The sequence below is a fragment of the Coregonus lavaretus genome (genome assembly GCF_964263955.1).
Source record: "Coregonus lavaretus genome assembly, contig: HAP1_SCAFFOLD_3393, whole genome shotgun sequence".
In the NCBI taxonomy this organism is placed as follows: domain Eukaryota; kingdom Metazoa; phylum Chordata; class Actinopteri; order Salmoniformes; family Salmonidae; genus Coregonus; species Coregonus lavaretus.
In genome coordinates, this window is record NW_028166906.1 from 33,234 (window position 1) to 50,216 (window position 16,983).

Sequence of the window (16,983 nt, forward strand, 5' to 3'; positions counted from 1 at the left end):
GGGGTCAGGAGGCATCTGAGATACTGAGGGGTCAGGAGGCATCTGAGATACTGAGGGGTCAGGAGGCATCTGAGATACTGAGGGGTCAGGAGGCATCTGAGATACTGAGGGGTCAGGAGGCATCTGAGATACTGAGGGGTCAGGAGGCATCTGAGATACCGAGGGGTCAGGAGGCATCTCTGATACTGAGGGGTCAGGAGGCATCTGAGATACTGAGGGGTCAGGAGGTATCTGAGATACCGAGGGGTCAGGAGGCATCTGAGATACTGAGGGGTCAGGAGGCATCTGAGATACTGAGGGGTCAGGAGGTATCTGAGATACTGAGGGGTCAGGAGGCATCTGAGATACTGAGGGGTCAGGAGGCATCTGAGATACCGAGGGGTCAGGAGGCATCTGAGATACCGAGGGGTCAGGAGGCATCTGAGATACCGAGGGGTCAGGAGGCATCTGAGATACTGAGGGGTCAGGAGGCATCTGAGATACCGAGGGGTCAGGAGGCATCTGAGATACCGAGGGGTCAGGAGGCATCTCTGATACTGAGGGGTCAGGAGGTATCTGAGATACCGAGGGGTCAGGAGGTATCTGAGATACTGAGGGGTCAGGAGGTATCTGAGATACCGAGGGGTCAGGAGGCATCTCTGATCCTGAGGGGTCAGGAGGCATCTGAGATACTGAGGGGTCAGGAGGTATCTGAGATACTGAGGGGTCAGGAGGCATCTGAGATACCGAGGGGTCAGAAGGCATCTGAGATACCGAGGGGTCAGGAGGCATCTCTGATCCTGAGGGGTCAGGAGGCATCTGAGATACTGAGGGGTCAGGAGGTATCTGAGATACTGAGGGGTCAGGAGGCATCTCTGATACTGAGGGGTCAGGAGGCATCTCTGATACCGAGGGGTCAGGAGGCATCTCTGATACCGAGGGGTCAGGAGGCATCTGAGATACCGAGGGGTCAGGAGGCATCTGAGATACCGAGGGGTCAGGAGGCATCTGAGATCCAGGACCAATGTTCCCTCTAAGCTACAGTAGCCCCGAGACAGAAGAAATATCAGCCCACAGAGAGAGAAGCATGAGATTGAACTACACTCAACGTTCTGTTTCCCCTGTTAACAGTACCAACGTTTCCCTTCACTGTGACCGAATCAACGCAATACTAGCCACCTTCAACGCAACCATGCCGAAACAAAAACCAACTATGCAAGAGATTTTGTTGTTGGGAAAACGCATCGGAGTAGGATTCTATTGAGCAAGACTCAACCAATCAGAGCTGCAGTAGGCCAATATGCAAATAGACCATTGCCATATATGGATCTGTGCCATTTACCTTGAACTAGACTGTGTATGGGAATAATCATGCATTTTATTTTGTAAAGTGGTTTCTTAAATCAAACACAGCAACATGTTCAGTCACCTCCTTGTCTGAAGGACCAGTGGATAAACAGGTTAATGCCAAGCCCTGCATGTTTAAAAAAAAAAAAAAAAAGTCTCATGGAATGTAGGTCTACATTGAACACTACACATTGGCTGCTACTGTAGGCTGAATGATAGAACAGCTATTTTCCATGTTAAAATGTTACGGGATGCATTTTCTCCATTGTTTTTGATGGTAGTCCACTCTGGTAGGCCTACATTATGATCCAATAGCCACAGCAGCCTACTGGGCCACTGTTAAAACTGTAACTTAAAGCGGGTTCAGCCTCAGAGTTCACAGGAAACGCACGCTGGAAGTTGCACAGAATTTTCACAACGTTCAAGTTTGCGCTCAGCAGGCCTGAAATTTGCACAGTGCCCCAAAACATTAGAGGGAACATTGGTCAGGAGCTATCTGAGATATTGAGGGGTCAGGATGTATCAGATATTGAGGGGTGGAGGGGTCAGGATGTATCAGATATTGAGGGGTCAGGATGTATCAGATATTGAGGGGTGGAGGGGTCAGGATGTATCAGATATTGAGGGGTGGAGGGGTCAGGATGTATCAGATATTGAGGTGTCAGGATGTATCAGATATTGAGGGGTGGAGGGGTCAGGATGTATCAGATATTGAGGGGTGGAGGGGTCAGGATGTATCAGATATTGAGGGGTGGAGGTGAGGACACTCCATCATCATCATCTTCATCTTCATCATCAGGTTCCCTCTTCCTCTTCTCTCCTCTCTCTGGAGAGTCATCCTCATCTAGAGAAGAAAGGGAGAAAGAAAGTAGAGAACATTTAGATATGGGTCTAGGTATATGGCTATAGGTATATGGGTCTAGATATATGGGTCTAGGTATATACAGTGGGGAAAAAAGTATTTAGTCAGCCACCAATTGTGCAAGTTCTCCCCTTAAAAAGATGAGAGAGGCCTGTAATTTTCATCATAGGTACACGTCAACTATGACAGACAAAATGAGAAAAAAATATCCAGAAAATCACATTGTAGGATTTTTTATGAATTTATTTGCAAATTATGGTGGAAAATAAGTATTTGGTCAATAACAAAAGTTTCTCAATACTTTGTTATATACCCTTTGTTGGCAATGACACAGGTCAAACGTTTTCTGTAAGTCTTCACAAGGTTTTCACACACTGTTGCTGGTATTTTGGCCCATTCCTCCATGCAGATCTCCTCTAGAGCAGTGATGTATTGGGGCTGTCGCTGGGCAACACAGACTTTCAACTCCCTCCAAAGATTTTCTATGGGGTTGAGATCTGGAGACTGGCTAGGCCACTCCAGGACCTTGAAATGCTTCTTACGAAGCCACTCCTTCGTTGCCCGGGCGGTGTGTTTGGGATCATTGTCATGCTGAAAGACCCAGCCACGTTTCATCTTCAATGCCCTTGCTGATGGAAGGAGGTTTTCACTCAGAATCTCACGATACATGGCCCCATTCATTCTTTCCCTTACACGGATCAGTCGTCCTGGTCCCTTTGCAGAAAAACAGCCCCAAAGCATGATGTTTCCACCCCCATGCTTCACAGTAGGTATGGTGTTCTTTGGATGCAACTCAGCATTCTTTGTCCTCCAAACACGACGAGTTGAGTTTTTACCAAAAAGTTATATTTTGGTTTCATCTGACCATATGACATTCTCCCAATCCTCTTCTGGATCATCCAAATGCACTCTAGCAAACTTCAGACGGGCCTGGACATGTACTGGCTTAAGCAGGGGGACACGTCTGGCACTGCAGGATTTGAGTCCCTGGCGGCGTAGTGTGTTACTGATGGTAGGCTTTGTTACTTTGGTCCCAGCTCTCTGCAGGTCATTCACTAGGTCCCCCCGTGTGGTTCTGGGATTTTTGCTCACCGTTCTTGTGATCATTTTGACCCCACGGGGTGAGATCTTGCATGGAGCCCCAGATCGAGGGAGATTATCAGTGGTCTTGTATGTCTTCCATTTCCTAATAATTGCTCCCACAGTTGATTTCTTCAAACCAAGCTGCTTACCTATTGCAGATTCAGTCTTCCCAGCCTGGTGCAGGTCTACAATTTTGTTTCTGGTGTCCTTTGACAGCTCTTTGGTCTTGGCCATAGTGGAGTTTGGAGTGTGACTGTTTGAGGTTGTGGACAGGTGTCTTTTATACTGATAACAAGTTCAAACAGGTGCCATTAATACAGGTAACGAGTGGAGGACAGAGGAGCCTCTTAAAGAAGAAGTTACAGGTCTGTGAGAGCCAGAAATCTTGCTTGTTTGTAGGTGACCAAATACTTATTTTCCACCATAATTTGCAAATAAATTCATAAAAAATCCTACAATGTGATTTTCTGGATTTTTTTTTCTCAATTTCTGTCATAGTTGACGTGTACCTATGATGAAAATTACAGGCCTCTCTCATCTTTTTAAGTGGGAGAACTTGCACAGTTGGTGGCTGACTAAATACTTTTTTCCCCCACTGTATATAGTTATGGGTCTAGGTATATGGGTCTAGGTATATGGGTCTAGGGATATGGGTCTAGGGATATGGGTCTAGATATATATATATATATAGTTATGGCTATAGATCTGGGTCTAGGTATATGGGTCTAGGTATATGGGTCTAGGTATATGGGTCTAGAGATATGGGTCTAGGGATATGGGTCTAGATATATGGGTCTAGATATATATATATAGGTATGGCTATAGATCTGGGTCTAGGTATATGGGTCTAGATATATATAGGTATGGCTATAGATCTGGGTCTAGGTATATGGGTCTAAATATATGGGTCTAGGTATATGGGTCTAGATATATATATAGGTATGGCTATAGATCTGGGTCTAGGTATATGGTCTAGATATATATATAGGTATGGCTATAGATCTGGGTCTAGATAGATATGGGTCTAGATAGATATGGGTCTAGGGATATGGGTATCAAAAAGAAGAATGTATGTCTGTGTCCCAAATGGCCCCCTATTCCCTATATAGTGCACTACTTTAGACCAGAGAATGGCACCCTATTCCCTATATAGTGCACTACTTTAGACCAGAGAATGGCACCCTATGCCCTATATAGTGCACTACTTTAGACCAGAGAATGGCACCCTATTCCCTATATAGTGCACTACTTTAGACCAGAGAATGGCACCCTATTCCCTATATAGTGCACTACTTTAGACCAGAGAATGGCACCCTATTCCCTATATAGTGCACTACCTTAGACCAGAGAATGGCACCCTATTCCCTATATAGTGCACTACTTTAGACCAGAGAATGGCACCCTATTCCCTATATAGTGCACTACTTTAGACCAGAGAATGGCACCCTATTCCCTATATAGTGCACTACTTTAGACCAGAGAATGGCACCCTATTCCCTATATAGTGCACTACTTTAGACCAGAGAATGGCACCCTATTCCCTATGTAGTGCACTACTTTGACCAGAGAATGGCACCCTATTCCCTATGTAGTGCACTACTTTAGAACAGAGAATGGCACCCTATTCCCTATATAGTGCACTACTTTAGACCAGAGAATGGCCCCTTATTCCATATGTAGTGCACTACTTTGACCAGAGAATGGCCCCTTATTCCATATGTAGTGCACTACTTTGACCAGGACCCAAAGGACACTGTATAGGGACTACACTAGACTAGACCTACACTAGACTAGACCTACACTAGACTAGACCTACACTAGACTAGACCAACACTAGACTAGACCTACACTAGACCCACACTATACTAGACCTACACTAGACTAGACCTACACTAGACTAGACCTACACTAGACTAGACCTACACTAGACCCACACTAGACTAGACCTACACTAGACTAGACCTACACTAGACCCACACTAGACTAGACCTACACTAGACTAGACCTACACTAGACTAGACCTACACTAGACTAGACCTACACTAGACCTACACTAGACCAGACCAGACCTACACTAGACCTACACTAGACCAGACCCACACTAGACTAGACCAGACCTACACTAGACCTACACTAGACTAGACCAGACCTACACTAGACCTACACTAGACCAGACCAGACCTACACTAGACTAGACCTACACTAGACTAGACCTACACTAGACCAGACCCACACTAGACTAGACCAGACCTACACTAGACTAGACCTACACTAGACCAGACCCACACTAGACCCACACTAGACTAGACCTACACTAGACTAGACCCACACTAGACCCACACTAGACTAGACCAACACTAGACCAGACCTACACTAGACCAGAACTACACTAGACTAGACCTACACTAAACCAGACCTACACTAGACCAACACTAGACTAGACCTACACTAGACTAGACCTACACTAGACCAGACCTACACTAAACCAGACCTACACTAAACCAACACTAAACCAGACCTACACTAGACCAACACTAGACTAGACCTACACTAGACTAGACCTACACTAGACTAGACCTACACTACACTAGACCAACACTAGACTAGACCTACACTAGACTAGACCTACACTAGACCTACACAAGACCAGACCAACACTAGACCTACACTAGACTAGACCTACACTAGACCTACACAAGACCAGACCTACACTAGACCAACACTAGACTAGACCTACACTAGACTAGACCTACACTAGACCAGACCTACACTAGACTAGACCAACACTAGACTAGACCTACACTAGACCTACACTAGACTAGACCTACACTAGACTAGACCTACACTAGACCTACACAAGACCAGACCATCACTAGACCTACACTAGAGTAGACCTACACTAGACCAACACTAGACCAGACCTACACTAGACTAGACCAACACTAGACTAGACCAACACTAGACTAGACCAACACTAGACTAGACCTACACTAGACCAACACTAGACTAGACCAACACTAGACCTACACTAGACTAGACCTACACTAGACCTACACTACACTAGACCAACACTAGACTAGACCAACACTAGACTAGACCTACACTAGACTAGACCTACACTAGACTAGACCTACACTAGACCTACACTACACTAGACCAACACTAGACTAGACCTACACTAGACCTACACTAGACTAGACCAACACTAGACTAGACCTACACTAGACTAGACCTACACTAGACCTACACTAGACTAGACCAACACTAGACTAGACCTACACTAGACCTACACTAGACTAGACCTACACTAGACCTACACTACACTAGACCAACACTAGACTAGACCTACACTAGACCTACACTAGACTAGACCAACACTAGACTAGACCTACACTAGACTAGACCTACACTAGACCTACACTAGACTAGACCAACACTAGACTAGACCAACACTAGACTAGACCAACACTAGACTAGACCAACACTAGACTAGACCAACACTAGACTAGACCTACACTAGACTAGACCAACACTAGACTAGACCAACACTAGACTAGACCTACACTAGACCTACACTAGACTAGACCTACACTAGACCAACACTAGACTAGACCAACACTAGACTAGACCTACACTAGACCTACACTAGACTAGACCTACACTAGACTAGACCTACACTAGACTAGACCTACACTAGACCAACACTACACTAGACCAACACTAGACCTACACTACACTAGACCAACACTAGACTAGACCTACACTACACTAGACCAACACTAGACTAGACCAACACTAGACTAGACCTACACTAGACTAGACCTACACTACACTAGACCAACACTAGACTAGACCAACACTAGACTAGACCAACACTAGACCAACACTAGACTAAACCAACACTAGACTAGACCAACACTAGACCAACACTAGACTAGACCAACACTAGACTAAACCAACACTAGACTAAACCAACACTAGACTAGACCTACACTAGACCAAGACTAGACCCACACCAACACTAGACCTGTGAGATTGGATAACACTACTAACCATCATCATCGTCGTCATCATCATCGTCATCGATATCTCCGTTCACCTCCACATCCTAGAGAGAGAAACAGTCAGGGTTAGCTAACGTCAGCAGTGTAGTTTCAGGGCTAGCTAACGTCAGCAGTGTAGTTTCAGGGTTAGCTAACGTCAGCAGTGTAGTTTCAGGGTTAGCTAACGTCAGCAGTGTAGTTTCAGGGTTAGCTAACGTCAGCAGTGTAGTTTCAGGGTTAGCTAACGTTAGCGGGCTAACTTGTTGATCATGCTTTGCGAAACGAACAACATGTGGAGTTCATATCAGAAACTCTAGGTGGCACCAGAGCCTGTAATTAGAGAGTTGGGCCTACTTATAGAACGTCCTTCAGTTACATACATTTTACATTTTTGTCATTTAGCAGACGCTCTTATCCAGAGCGACTTACAGGAGCAATTAGGGTTAAGTGCCTTGCTTAAGGGCACATCGACAGATTTTTCACCTAGTCGGCTCGGGGATTACTGGCACAACGCTCTTACCCACTAAGCTACCTGCCGCCCACATACATACATTTTCATACTTGTCCCCAGTGGGAATCGAACCCACAACCCTGGCGTTGCAAGCGCCATGCTCTACCAACTGAGCTACACGGGACCACATCGACTCGATCCATCGTTTTTGGAATTTAATGGCTGTCTAGCTTTAATTTCTGTGATTATTAGCAAGCTGGACACAGTCAAGAAACTTTATGAATGTAGATCCAATATAATTTCTACACAGTCACTTTAAAGTATACAGAGTTCCCCCCCTTCTTACCTCTCCACTCTCTGCACTGTCGTCATCTTCCTCTGCAATTACCTCTTCGTCATCCTCCTCCTCTTCATCAAAGTCCTCCTCAGACTCCCCCTCCTCCCCCTCTGTTCCACAGGACAGACCAGAGACAACATTAGACTCTCCCTCCCCCCCTCTGTTCTACAGGACAGACCAGAGACAACATTAGACTCTCCCTCCTCCCCCTCTGTTCCACAGGACAGACCAGAGACAACATTAGACTCTCCCTCCCACCCTCTGTTCCACAGGACAGACCAGAGACAACATTAGACTCCCCCTCCTCCCCCTCTGTTCCACAGGACAGACCAGAGACAACATTAGACTCTCCCTCCCACCCTCTGTTCCACAGGACAGACCAGAGACAACATTAGACTCTCCCTCCTCCCCCTCTGTTCCACAGGACAGACCAGAGACAACATTAGACTCTCCCTCGTCCCCCTCTGTTCTACAGGACAGACCAGAGACAACATTAGACTCTCCCCCCTCTGTTCTACAGGACAGACCAGAGACAACATTAGACTCTCCCCCCTCTGTTCTACAGGACAGACCAGAGACAACATTAGACTCTCCCTCCCACCCTCTGTTCCACAGGACAGACCAGAGACAACATTAGACTCTCCCTCCCACCCTCTGTTCCACAGGACAGACCAGAGACAACATTAGACTCTCCCTCCCCCCCTCTGTTCTACAGGACAGACCAGAGACAACATTAGACTCTCCTTCGTCCCCCTCTGTTCTACAGGACAGACCAGAGACAACATTAGACTCTCCCTCCTCCCCCTCTGTTCCACAGGACAGACCAGAGACAACATTAGACTCTCCCTCCCACCCTCTGTACCACAGGACAGACCAGAGACAACATTAGACTCTCCCTCCTCCCCCTCTGTTCCACAGGACAGACCAGAGACAACATTAGACTCTCCCTCCCACCCTCTGTTCTACAGGACAGACCAGAGACAACATTAGACTCTCCCTCCTCCCCCTCTGTACCACAGGACAGACCAGAGACAACATTAGACTCTCCCTCCCCCCCTCCCCCCTCTGTTCCACAGGACAGACCAGAGACAACATTAGACTCTCCCTCCCACCCTCTGTTCTACAGGACAGACCAGAGACAACATTAGACTCTCCCCTCCCCCCTCTGTTCCACAGGACAGACCAGAGACAACATTAGACTCTCCCTCCCACCCTCTGTTCTACAGGACAGACCAGAGACAACATTAGACTCTCCCTCCCCCCCTCTGTTCTACAGGACAGACCAGAGACAACATTAGACTCTCCCCCCTCTGTTCCACAGGACAGACCAGAGACAACATTAGACTCTCCCTCCCCCCCTCTGTTCTACAGGACAGACCAGAGACAACATTAGACTCTCCCTCCACCCTCTGTTCCACAGGACAGACCAGAGACAACATTAGACTCTCCCTCCCACCCTCTGTTCTACAGGACAGACCAGAGACAACATTAGACTCTCCCTCCCACCCTCTGTTCTACAGGACAGACCAGAGACAACATTAGACTCTCCCTCCCCCCCTCTGTTCCACAGGACAGACCAGAGACAACATTAGACTCTCCCTCCCCCCCTCCCCCCTCTGTTCTACAGGACAGACCAGAGACAACATTAGACTCTCCCTCCCACCCTCTGTTCCACAGGACAGACCAGAGACAACATTAGACTCTCCCTCCCACCCTCTGTTCTACAGGACAGACCAGAGACAACATTAGACTCTCCCTCCCCCCCTCTGTTCTACAGGACAGACCAGAGACAACATTAGACTCTCCCTCCTCCCCCTCTGTTCTACAGGACAGACCAGAGACAACATTAGACTCTCCCCCCTCTGTTCCACAGGACAGACCAGAGACAACATTAGACTCTCCCTCCCACCCTCTGTTCCACAGGACAGACCAGAGACAACATTAGACTCTCCCTCCCCCCCTCTGTTCTACAGGACAGACCAGAGACAACATTAGACTCTCCCTCCTCCCCCTCTGTTCTACAGGACAGACCAGAGACAACATTAGACTCTCCCTCCTCCCCCTCTGTTCCACAGGACAGACCAGAGACAACATTAGACTCTCCCTCCTCCCCCTCTGTTCTACAGGACAGACCAGAGACAACATTAGACTCTCCCTCCCACCCTCCGTTCTACAGGACAGACCAGAGACAACATTAGACTCTCCCTCCCACCCTCTGTTCCACAGGACAGACCAGAGACAACATTAGACTCTCCCTCCTCCCCCTCTGTTCCACAGGACAGACCAGAGACAACATTAGACTCTCCCTCCCACCCTCTGTTCCACAGGACAGACCAGAGACAACATTAGACTCTCCCTCCTCCCCCTCTGTTCCACAGGACAGACCAGAGACAACATTAGACTCTCCCTCCCACCCTCTGTTCCACAGGACAGACCAGAGACAACATTAGACTCTCCCTCCCCCCCTCTGTTCCACAGGACAGACCAGAGACAACATTAGACTCTCCCTCCCACCCTCTGTTCTACAGGACAGACCAGAGACAACATTAGACTCTCCCTCCCACCCTCTGTTCTACAGGACAGACCAGAGACAACATTAGACTCTCCCTCCTCCCCCTCTGTTCCACAGGACAGACCAGAGACAACATTAGACTCTCCCTCCCACCCTCTGTTCTACAGGACAGACCAGAGACAACATTAGACTCTCCCTCCCACCCTCTGTTCCACAGGACAGACCAGAGACAACATTAGACTCTCCCTCCTCCCCCTCTGTTCCACAGGACAGACCAGAGACAACATTAGACTCTCCCTCGTCCCCCTCTGTTCTACAGGACAGACCAGAGACAACATTAGACTCTCCCTCGTCCCCCTCTGTTCTACAGGACAGACCAGAGACAACAGACTCTCCCTCGTCCCCCTCTGTTCCACAGGACAGACCAGAGACAACATTAGACTCTCCCTCCCACCCTCTGTTCCACAGGACAGACCAGAGACAACATTAGACTCTCCCTCCCACCCTCTGTTCTACAGGACAGACCAGAGACAACATTAGACTCTCCCTCGTCCCCCTCTGTTCCACAGGACAGACCAGAGACAACATTAGACTCCCCCTCCTCCCACCCTCTATTCCACAGGACAGACCAGACACAACATTAGACTCTCCCTCGTCCCCCTCTGTTCCACAGGACAGACCAGAGACAACATTAGACTCCCCCTCCTCCCACCCTCTGTTCCACAGGACAGACCAGAGACAACATTAGACTCTCCCTCCCACCCTCTGTTCCACAGGACAGACCAGAGACAACATTAGACTCTCCCTCGTCCCCCTCTGTTCTACAGGACAGACCAGAGACAACATTAGACTCTCCCTCCTCCCCCCCTCTGTTCCACAGGACAGACCAGAGACAACATTAGACTCCCCCTCCTCCCACCCTCTGTTCCACAGGACAGACCAGAGACAACATTAGACTCTCCCTCCCCCCCTCCCCCCTCTGTTCCACAGGACAGACCAGAGACAACATTAGACTCTCCCTCCCACCCTCTGTTCTACAGGACAGACCAGAGACAACATTAGACTCTCCCCCCCCCCTCCCCCCTCTGTTCCACAGGACAGACCAGAGACAACATTAGACTCTCCCTCCCACCCTCTGTTCTACAGGACAGACCAGAGACAACATTAGACTCTCCCCCCTCTGTTCCACAGGACAGACCAGAGACAACATTAGACTCTCCCTCCCACCCTCTGTTCCACAGGACAGACCAGAGACAACATTAGACTCTCCCTCCCACCCTCTGTTCCACAGGACAGACCAGAGACAACATTAGACTCTCCCTCCCACCCTCTGTTCTACAGGACAGACCAGAGACAACATTAGACTCTCCCTCCCACCCTCTGTTCCACAGGACAGACCAGAGACAACATTAGACTCTCCCTCCACCCTCTGTTCTACAGGACAGACCAGAGACAACATTAGACTCTCCCTCCCCCCCTCCCCCCTCTGTTCCACAGGACAGACCAGAGACAACATTAGACTCTCCCTCCCACCCTCTGTTCTACAGGACAGACCAGAGACAACATTAGACTCTCCCTCGTCCCCCTCTGTTCCACAGGACAGACCAGAGACAACATTAGACTCTCCCTCCACCCTCTGTTCTACAGGACAGACCAGAGACAACATTAGACTCTCCCTCCCACCCTCTGTTCTACAGGACAGACCAGAGACAACATTAGACTCTCCCTCCCACCCTCTGTTCTACAGGACAGACCAGAGACAACATTAGACTCTCCCTCCACCCTCTGTTCCACAGGACAGACCAGAGACAACATTAGACTCTCCCTCCCACCCTCTGTTCCACAGGACAGACCAGAGACAACATTAGACTCTCCCTCCCACCCTCTGTTCTACAGGACAGACCAGAGACAACATTAGACTCTCCCTCCTCCCCCTCTGTTCCACAGGACAGACCAGAGACAACATTAGACTCTCCCTCCCACCCTCTGTTCTACAGGACAGACCAGAGACAACATTAGACTCTCCCTCCCACCCTCTGTTCCACAGGACAGACCAGAGACAACATTAGACTCTCCCTCCCACCCTCTGTTCTACAGGACAGACCAGAGACAACATTAGACTCTCCCTCCCACCCTCTGTTCCACAGGACAGACCAGAGACAACATTAGACTCTCCCCCCTCTGTTCCACAGGACAGACCAGAGACAACATTAGACTCTCCCTCCCACCCTCTGTTCTACAGGACAGACCAGAGAGACATCATCAGCTCAGTCCAAGTGCCATTTCAATTCGTTGGCTGCGTCTGAACCGGCACCCTATATAGGGCACTACTTTAGACCAGAGAATGGCACCCTATTCCCTATATAGGGCACTACTTTAGACCAGAGAATGGCACCCTATTCCCTATATAGGGCACTACTTTAGACCAGAGAATGGCACCCTATTCCCTATATAGGGCACTACTTTAGACCAGAGAATGGCACCCTATTCCCTATATAGTGCACTACTTTAGACCAGAGAATGGCACCCTATTCCCTATATAGGGCACTACTTTAGACCAGAGAATGGCACCCTATTCCCTATATAGGGCACTACTTTAGACCAGAGAATGGCACCCTATTCCCTATATAGTGCACTACTTTAGACCAGAGAATGGCACCCTATTCCCTATATAGGGCACTACTTTAGACCAGAGAATGGCACCCTATTCCCTATATAGTGCACTACTTTAGACCAGAGAATGGCACCCTATTCCCTATATAGTGCACTACTTTAGACCAGAGAATGGCACCCTATTCCCTATATAGTGCACTACTTTAGACCAGAGAATGGCACCCTATTCCCTATATAGTGCACTACTTTAGACCAGAGAATGGCACCCTATTCCCTATATAGTGCACTACTTTAGACCAGAGAATGGCACCCTATTCCCTACATAGTGCACTACTTTAGACCAGAGAATGGCACCCTATTCCCTATATAGTGCACTACTTTAGACCAGAGAATGGCACCCTATTCCCTACATAGTGTACTACTTTAGACCAGAGAATGGCACCCTATTCCCTACATAGTGTACTACTTTTGACCAGGGCCCACAGGGCATTCATCATCATCATAAAGAGTAATGAAGACCAGGTCCAGTCATCTGCCTAGCCAGATTCAAGTGACCGTGTCCATTTCTGCGGACACAAATGACAGAAAATGGCTATTATACGGTGTCCCTTGATGTTCTGCTCGCTAGTCAACCTTCCAGTTGGTATTTCTATCAGATTTCAGTTCTACCGCAGCAGTCTTACCTTCATCGTCGTCGTCCCCGTCTCCCTCTCCGTCCGAGTCGGAGGCCTCGCAGTCTTCGATATCGTAGCCGTCCAGGTACGTGAGCTGTGGGAGGAGCTTGAAGATGCTCTCTCTGTAGTCTCCCAGATTGGTGACCTCACAGTTAAACAGGTCCAGGGACTTCAATATGGGAAGCTTTTTCTAATGGTGGGGGTGGGAGGTTATAAGTTATTCCAAACTACAACAAACATATTTCACAGTTAGAGTAGACTTATGAAGAAGCTATAACAGTCTTATAACCAGTTATAAAGAGGTTATAACCAGTCGTAGTCCCAGCTATTAGTCTTATGCACAGCTACAACAGTCTTATCCACAGCTACAACAGTCTTATACACAGCTACAACAGTCTTATACACAGCTACAACAGTCTTATCCACAGCTACAACAGTCTTATACACAGCTACAACAGTCTTATCCACAGCTACAACAGTCTTATCCACAGCTACAACAGTCTTATCCACAGCTACAACAGTCTTATCCACAGCTACAACAGTCTTCTACACAGCTACAACAGTCTTATTCAGTAACAGTTTTAACACCCACCAGTGGTTCCAGTGTGCTGATGTCCTTGAACTTGTTCCCTGAGAGGTTGAGGTGTGTGAGGTTGACCAGCCGCTCAGCCAGCACCTCCAGACCACCGGATATCCTGTTGTCGCTCAGCTCCAGCTATGGCAGAGGAGGAAACACATTACTCAGCCGAAAAAAAGAAAGGAAATTCACGAGCACCACGAGGGCCCAACTTCAACCATAGCTATACCAAAATCCCCACAGGATAGCAGCTTCATGCTGGTCTACTGGTGATGCAACATTATTTGAAAACAGTAGTGTGGCAGTGAGACCCAGCATGCTGGCTTGCTACCTTTTCCCTGTTTTGGTTATGTTTGAGATGGGAGATGAGGCCGTGTGGGATCAAAAGTAGTGCGCTTGTGAAAGAACTAGGGGTGACATTTGGGACACATCCATAGTAGTTCTACCTTTTTTAATTTCCCCAGTTTGGGTATGTTTGAGACGTCGACGAGGCCGACGTTGATGAGACTCAACAGTTCCAGGTTGTCAAAGTCCTCCGTTATGCCCTCCATCTTCCCCTCGTCCGACCGGCAGTTATCCAGGACCAGCTCCTGAACCTGGGAGAGAAACAGGGTTAGGGAAGACAGAAAGAGGGGGGATAAAGAGAAAAGTTTGCTGTTTCAGTATTTGTTATTTGGAATATTTTACCCGTATTTATATGAACAAGTGAACGTGTTTCGAAGTACTTTTTTTTTTGGCCTGTTAATAGTAGCCATGCTTAGAAACCCAACTGTTTGTCAACTCTGGACACGTGATGTAGCGTTATTTGGCCAGCTAAAGTAGATATACGTTGCTAGCCAGCTAAGCTAACTAAATAACGGTATTTAACCGGTTAAAGTACACCCAAACGGTTCATGCCGGTGTACAATTTACTATTGTTTCAGTAGACCAAATATGCTATATTTGTAGCTATAACCGGTGAAAATGGTCTGATGATTCGCTGTCTTGGTAGCTAGCTAGTTAGCCAACATGCTAACTATGCGCCCTTTAATGGCTACCGCTATTCTAGCTTTCCAAGTCAAGTTCAGTGTGCTAACTAGCTGGGTGACGTTAACTACGGCTTTTTCTTTCATAGTGAGCCTGGTTGTTACAACATATACAGCTGTATAAAAAAATAAACTGCAGCACATGGCTAGAAATATAGAAATACAACTATTTTTATTTGGGTGAAATATTTTAGTTAGTTAGCCATTTTCCTGTTTACCTCACGAACCCGGTTTGACTGGTTGTACAGTAACGTTAGTGATTCATTCACTTTTAACTTAAAGTTGGTGATCCAAAACCAACGAATCAAATACCGCTAGTTTACAAAAATACATATGTATCTCATAACAATTTTGAGTTGGAGAAAACGTTGTAAAGAAAGTCGATTTTCTAGCAGTAAGTAGGCTTGTGCTTACGAGAAGACCCCATGTGCTCGCCATGACTCCCACACACCGTAAACTATGGCGTTACCACAGAGAAGATACAGTTAGTTAGATCTAGCTAAATCATATAACTACTTACATCCGACGGCGTCCTATTTCTCAGTTCTAGGTGAATTCTCTTTTTCATGTCCATGTTCCCCCCTCTCTTCTCCTCTCCCGGATCTGGTTGGAAAGTTTAGGTTTCTACCGCCTGCTATAGTTATCTATCCGAAGAGCGAAAGGTGCCTTTCGTGCAAATCTTGAAAGTGAGTCAAATGCGAATAATCTGTTTAGCGCCGAGTCTTAAACCCGCGGCGAAACGCAACGCTCCACAGCGCCCCGTGTGGTTAGGTTTCCACACTGCAGTCAAACACAGCGCCCCGTGTGGTTAGGTTTCCACACTGCAGTCAGACACAGCGCCCCGTGTGGTTAGGTTTCCACACTGCAGTCAGACACAGCGCCCCGTGTGGTTAGGTTTCCACACTGCAGTCAAACACAGCGCCCCGTGTGGTTAGGTTTCCACACTGCAGTCAAACAGGCAACATGCACGGCCCTGTTGACGAACTACGACTAATGCAGCTTGGAGCTGAAAATAACAACTTACAATACTTGTGATGCATTTACAAAATACGACGGATAGACACGTAACTGTTTGTTTCTTGGCTATGTGTGAGAGAATTTGACCGTTATTATTATTATTATCATCACTGTACAAATTAATCGAACATAATTCTCTCATTTCAAGTTCTTTTGTTGCCGGCAATGTTGATGGACTATCAGTTGTTACCACACCGAGGCAATGTTGCTGTTTCATTTGCATGACTATGGACTCTTCTCAGGCCTTGAGTTCCAAAGTACAATAAATAGCCTATAATAATAATATAATAGCCTACTATGGAGCTTTCTGGAGTTGGAGCCATAGAATTACGAATTGGAACTACCTCCAGTTCTAACGTTTGAAACAGTGGTATGACACCACTTGGCTTTTAATGTTTCACTGAGTTCCATTATTCTGATACTGACATACAGTACATATGCTGTACACACAGTACATATGCTG

The 16,983-nt window shown here is 47.4% G+C and overlaps 1 protein-coding gene across 1 annotated transcript; it reads right to left on the reverse strand.

Annotated features, from left to right (window-relative positions):
• Window positions 1-1,976: 1,976 nt before the first annotated feature.
• Window positions 1,977-16,264, reverse strand: LOC311114101 (acidic leucine-rich nuclear phosphoprotein 32 family member D-like). The gene is made up of 7 exons (XM_084189382.1): window positions 16,024-16,264; window positions 14,925-15,074; window positions 14,494-14,616; window positions 13,911-14,091; window positions 8,112-8,212; window positions 7,325-7,379; window positions 1,977-2,170 (listed from the first exon to the last, which is right to left on the reverse strand). Exons 1-7 carry the CDS (start codon window positions 16,075-16,077, stop codon window positions 2,064-2,066), a joined length of 771 nt encoding a protein of 256 aa, XP_084045508.1. The 5' UTR covers window positions 16,078-16,264; the 3' UTR covers window positions 1,977-2,063.
• Window positions 16,265-16,983: the final 719 nt, after the last annotated feature.

What these genes read in the sequence shown, in the direction of transcription:
- LOC311114101 (XM_084189382.1), bottom strand. Translation starts at nt 16,077, where the DNA reads ATGGACATGAAAAAGAGAATTCACCTAGAACTGAGAAATAGGACGCCG. An exon ending in AACTGGGGAAATTAAAAAAG is followed by an intron (nt 14,617 to 14,924) that starts GTAGAACTACTA and finishes CCTCTGCCATAG; the next exon opens with CTGGAGCTGAGCGACAACAG. An exon ending in ACAGTGCAGAGAGTGGAGAG is followed by an intron (nt 7,380 to 8,111) that starts GTAAGAAGGGGG and finishes TTCTCTCTCTAG; the next exon opens with GATGTGGAGGTGAACGGAGA.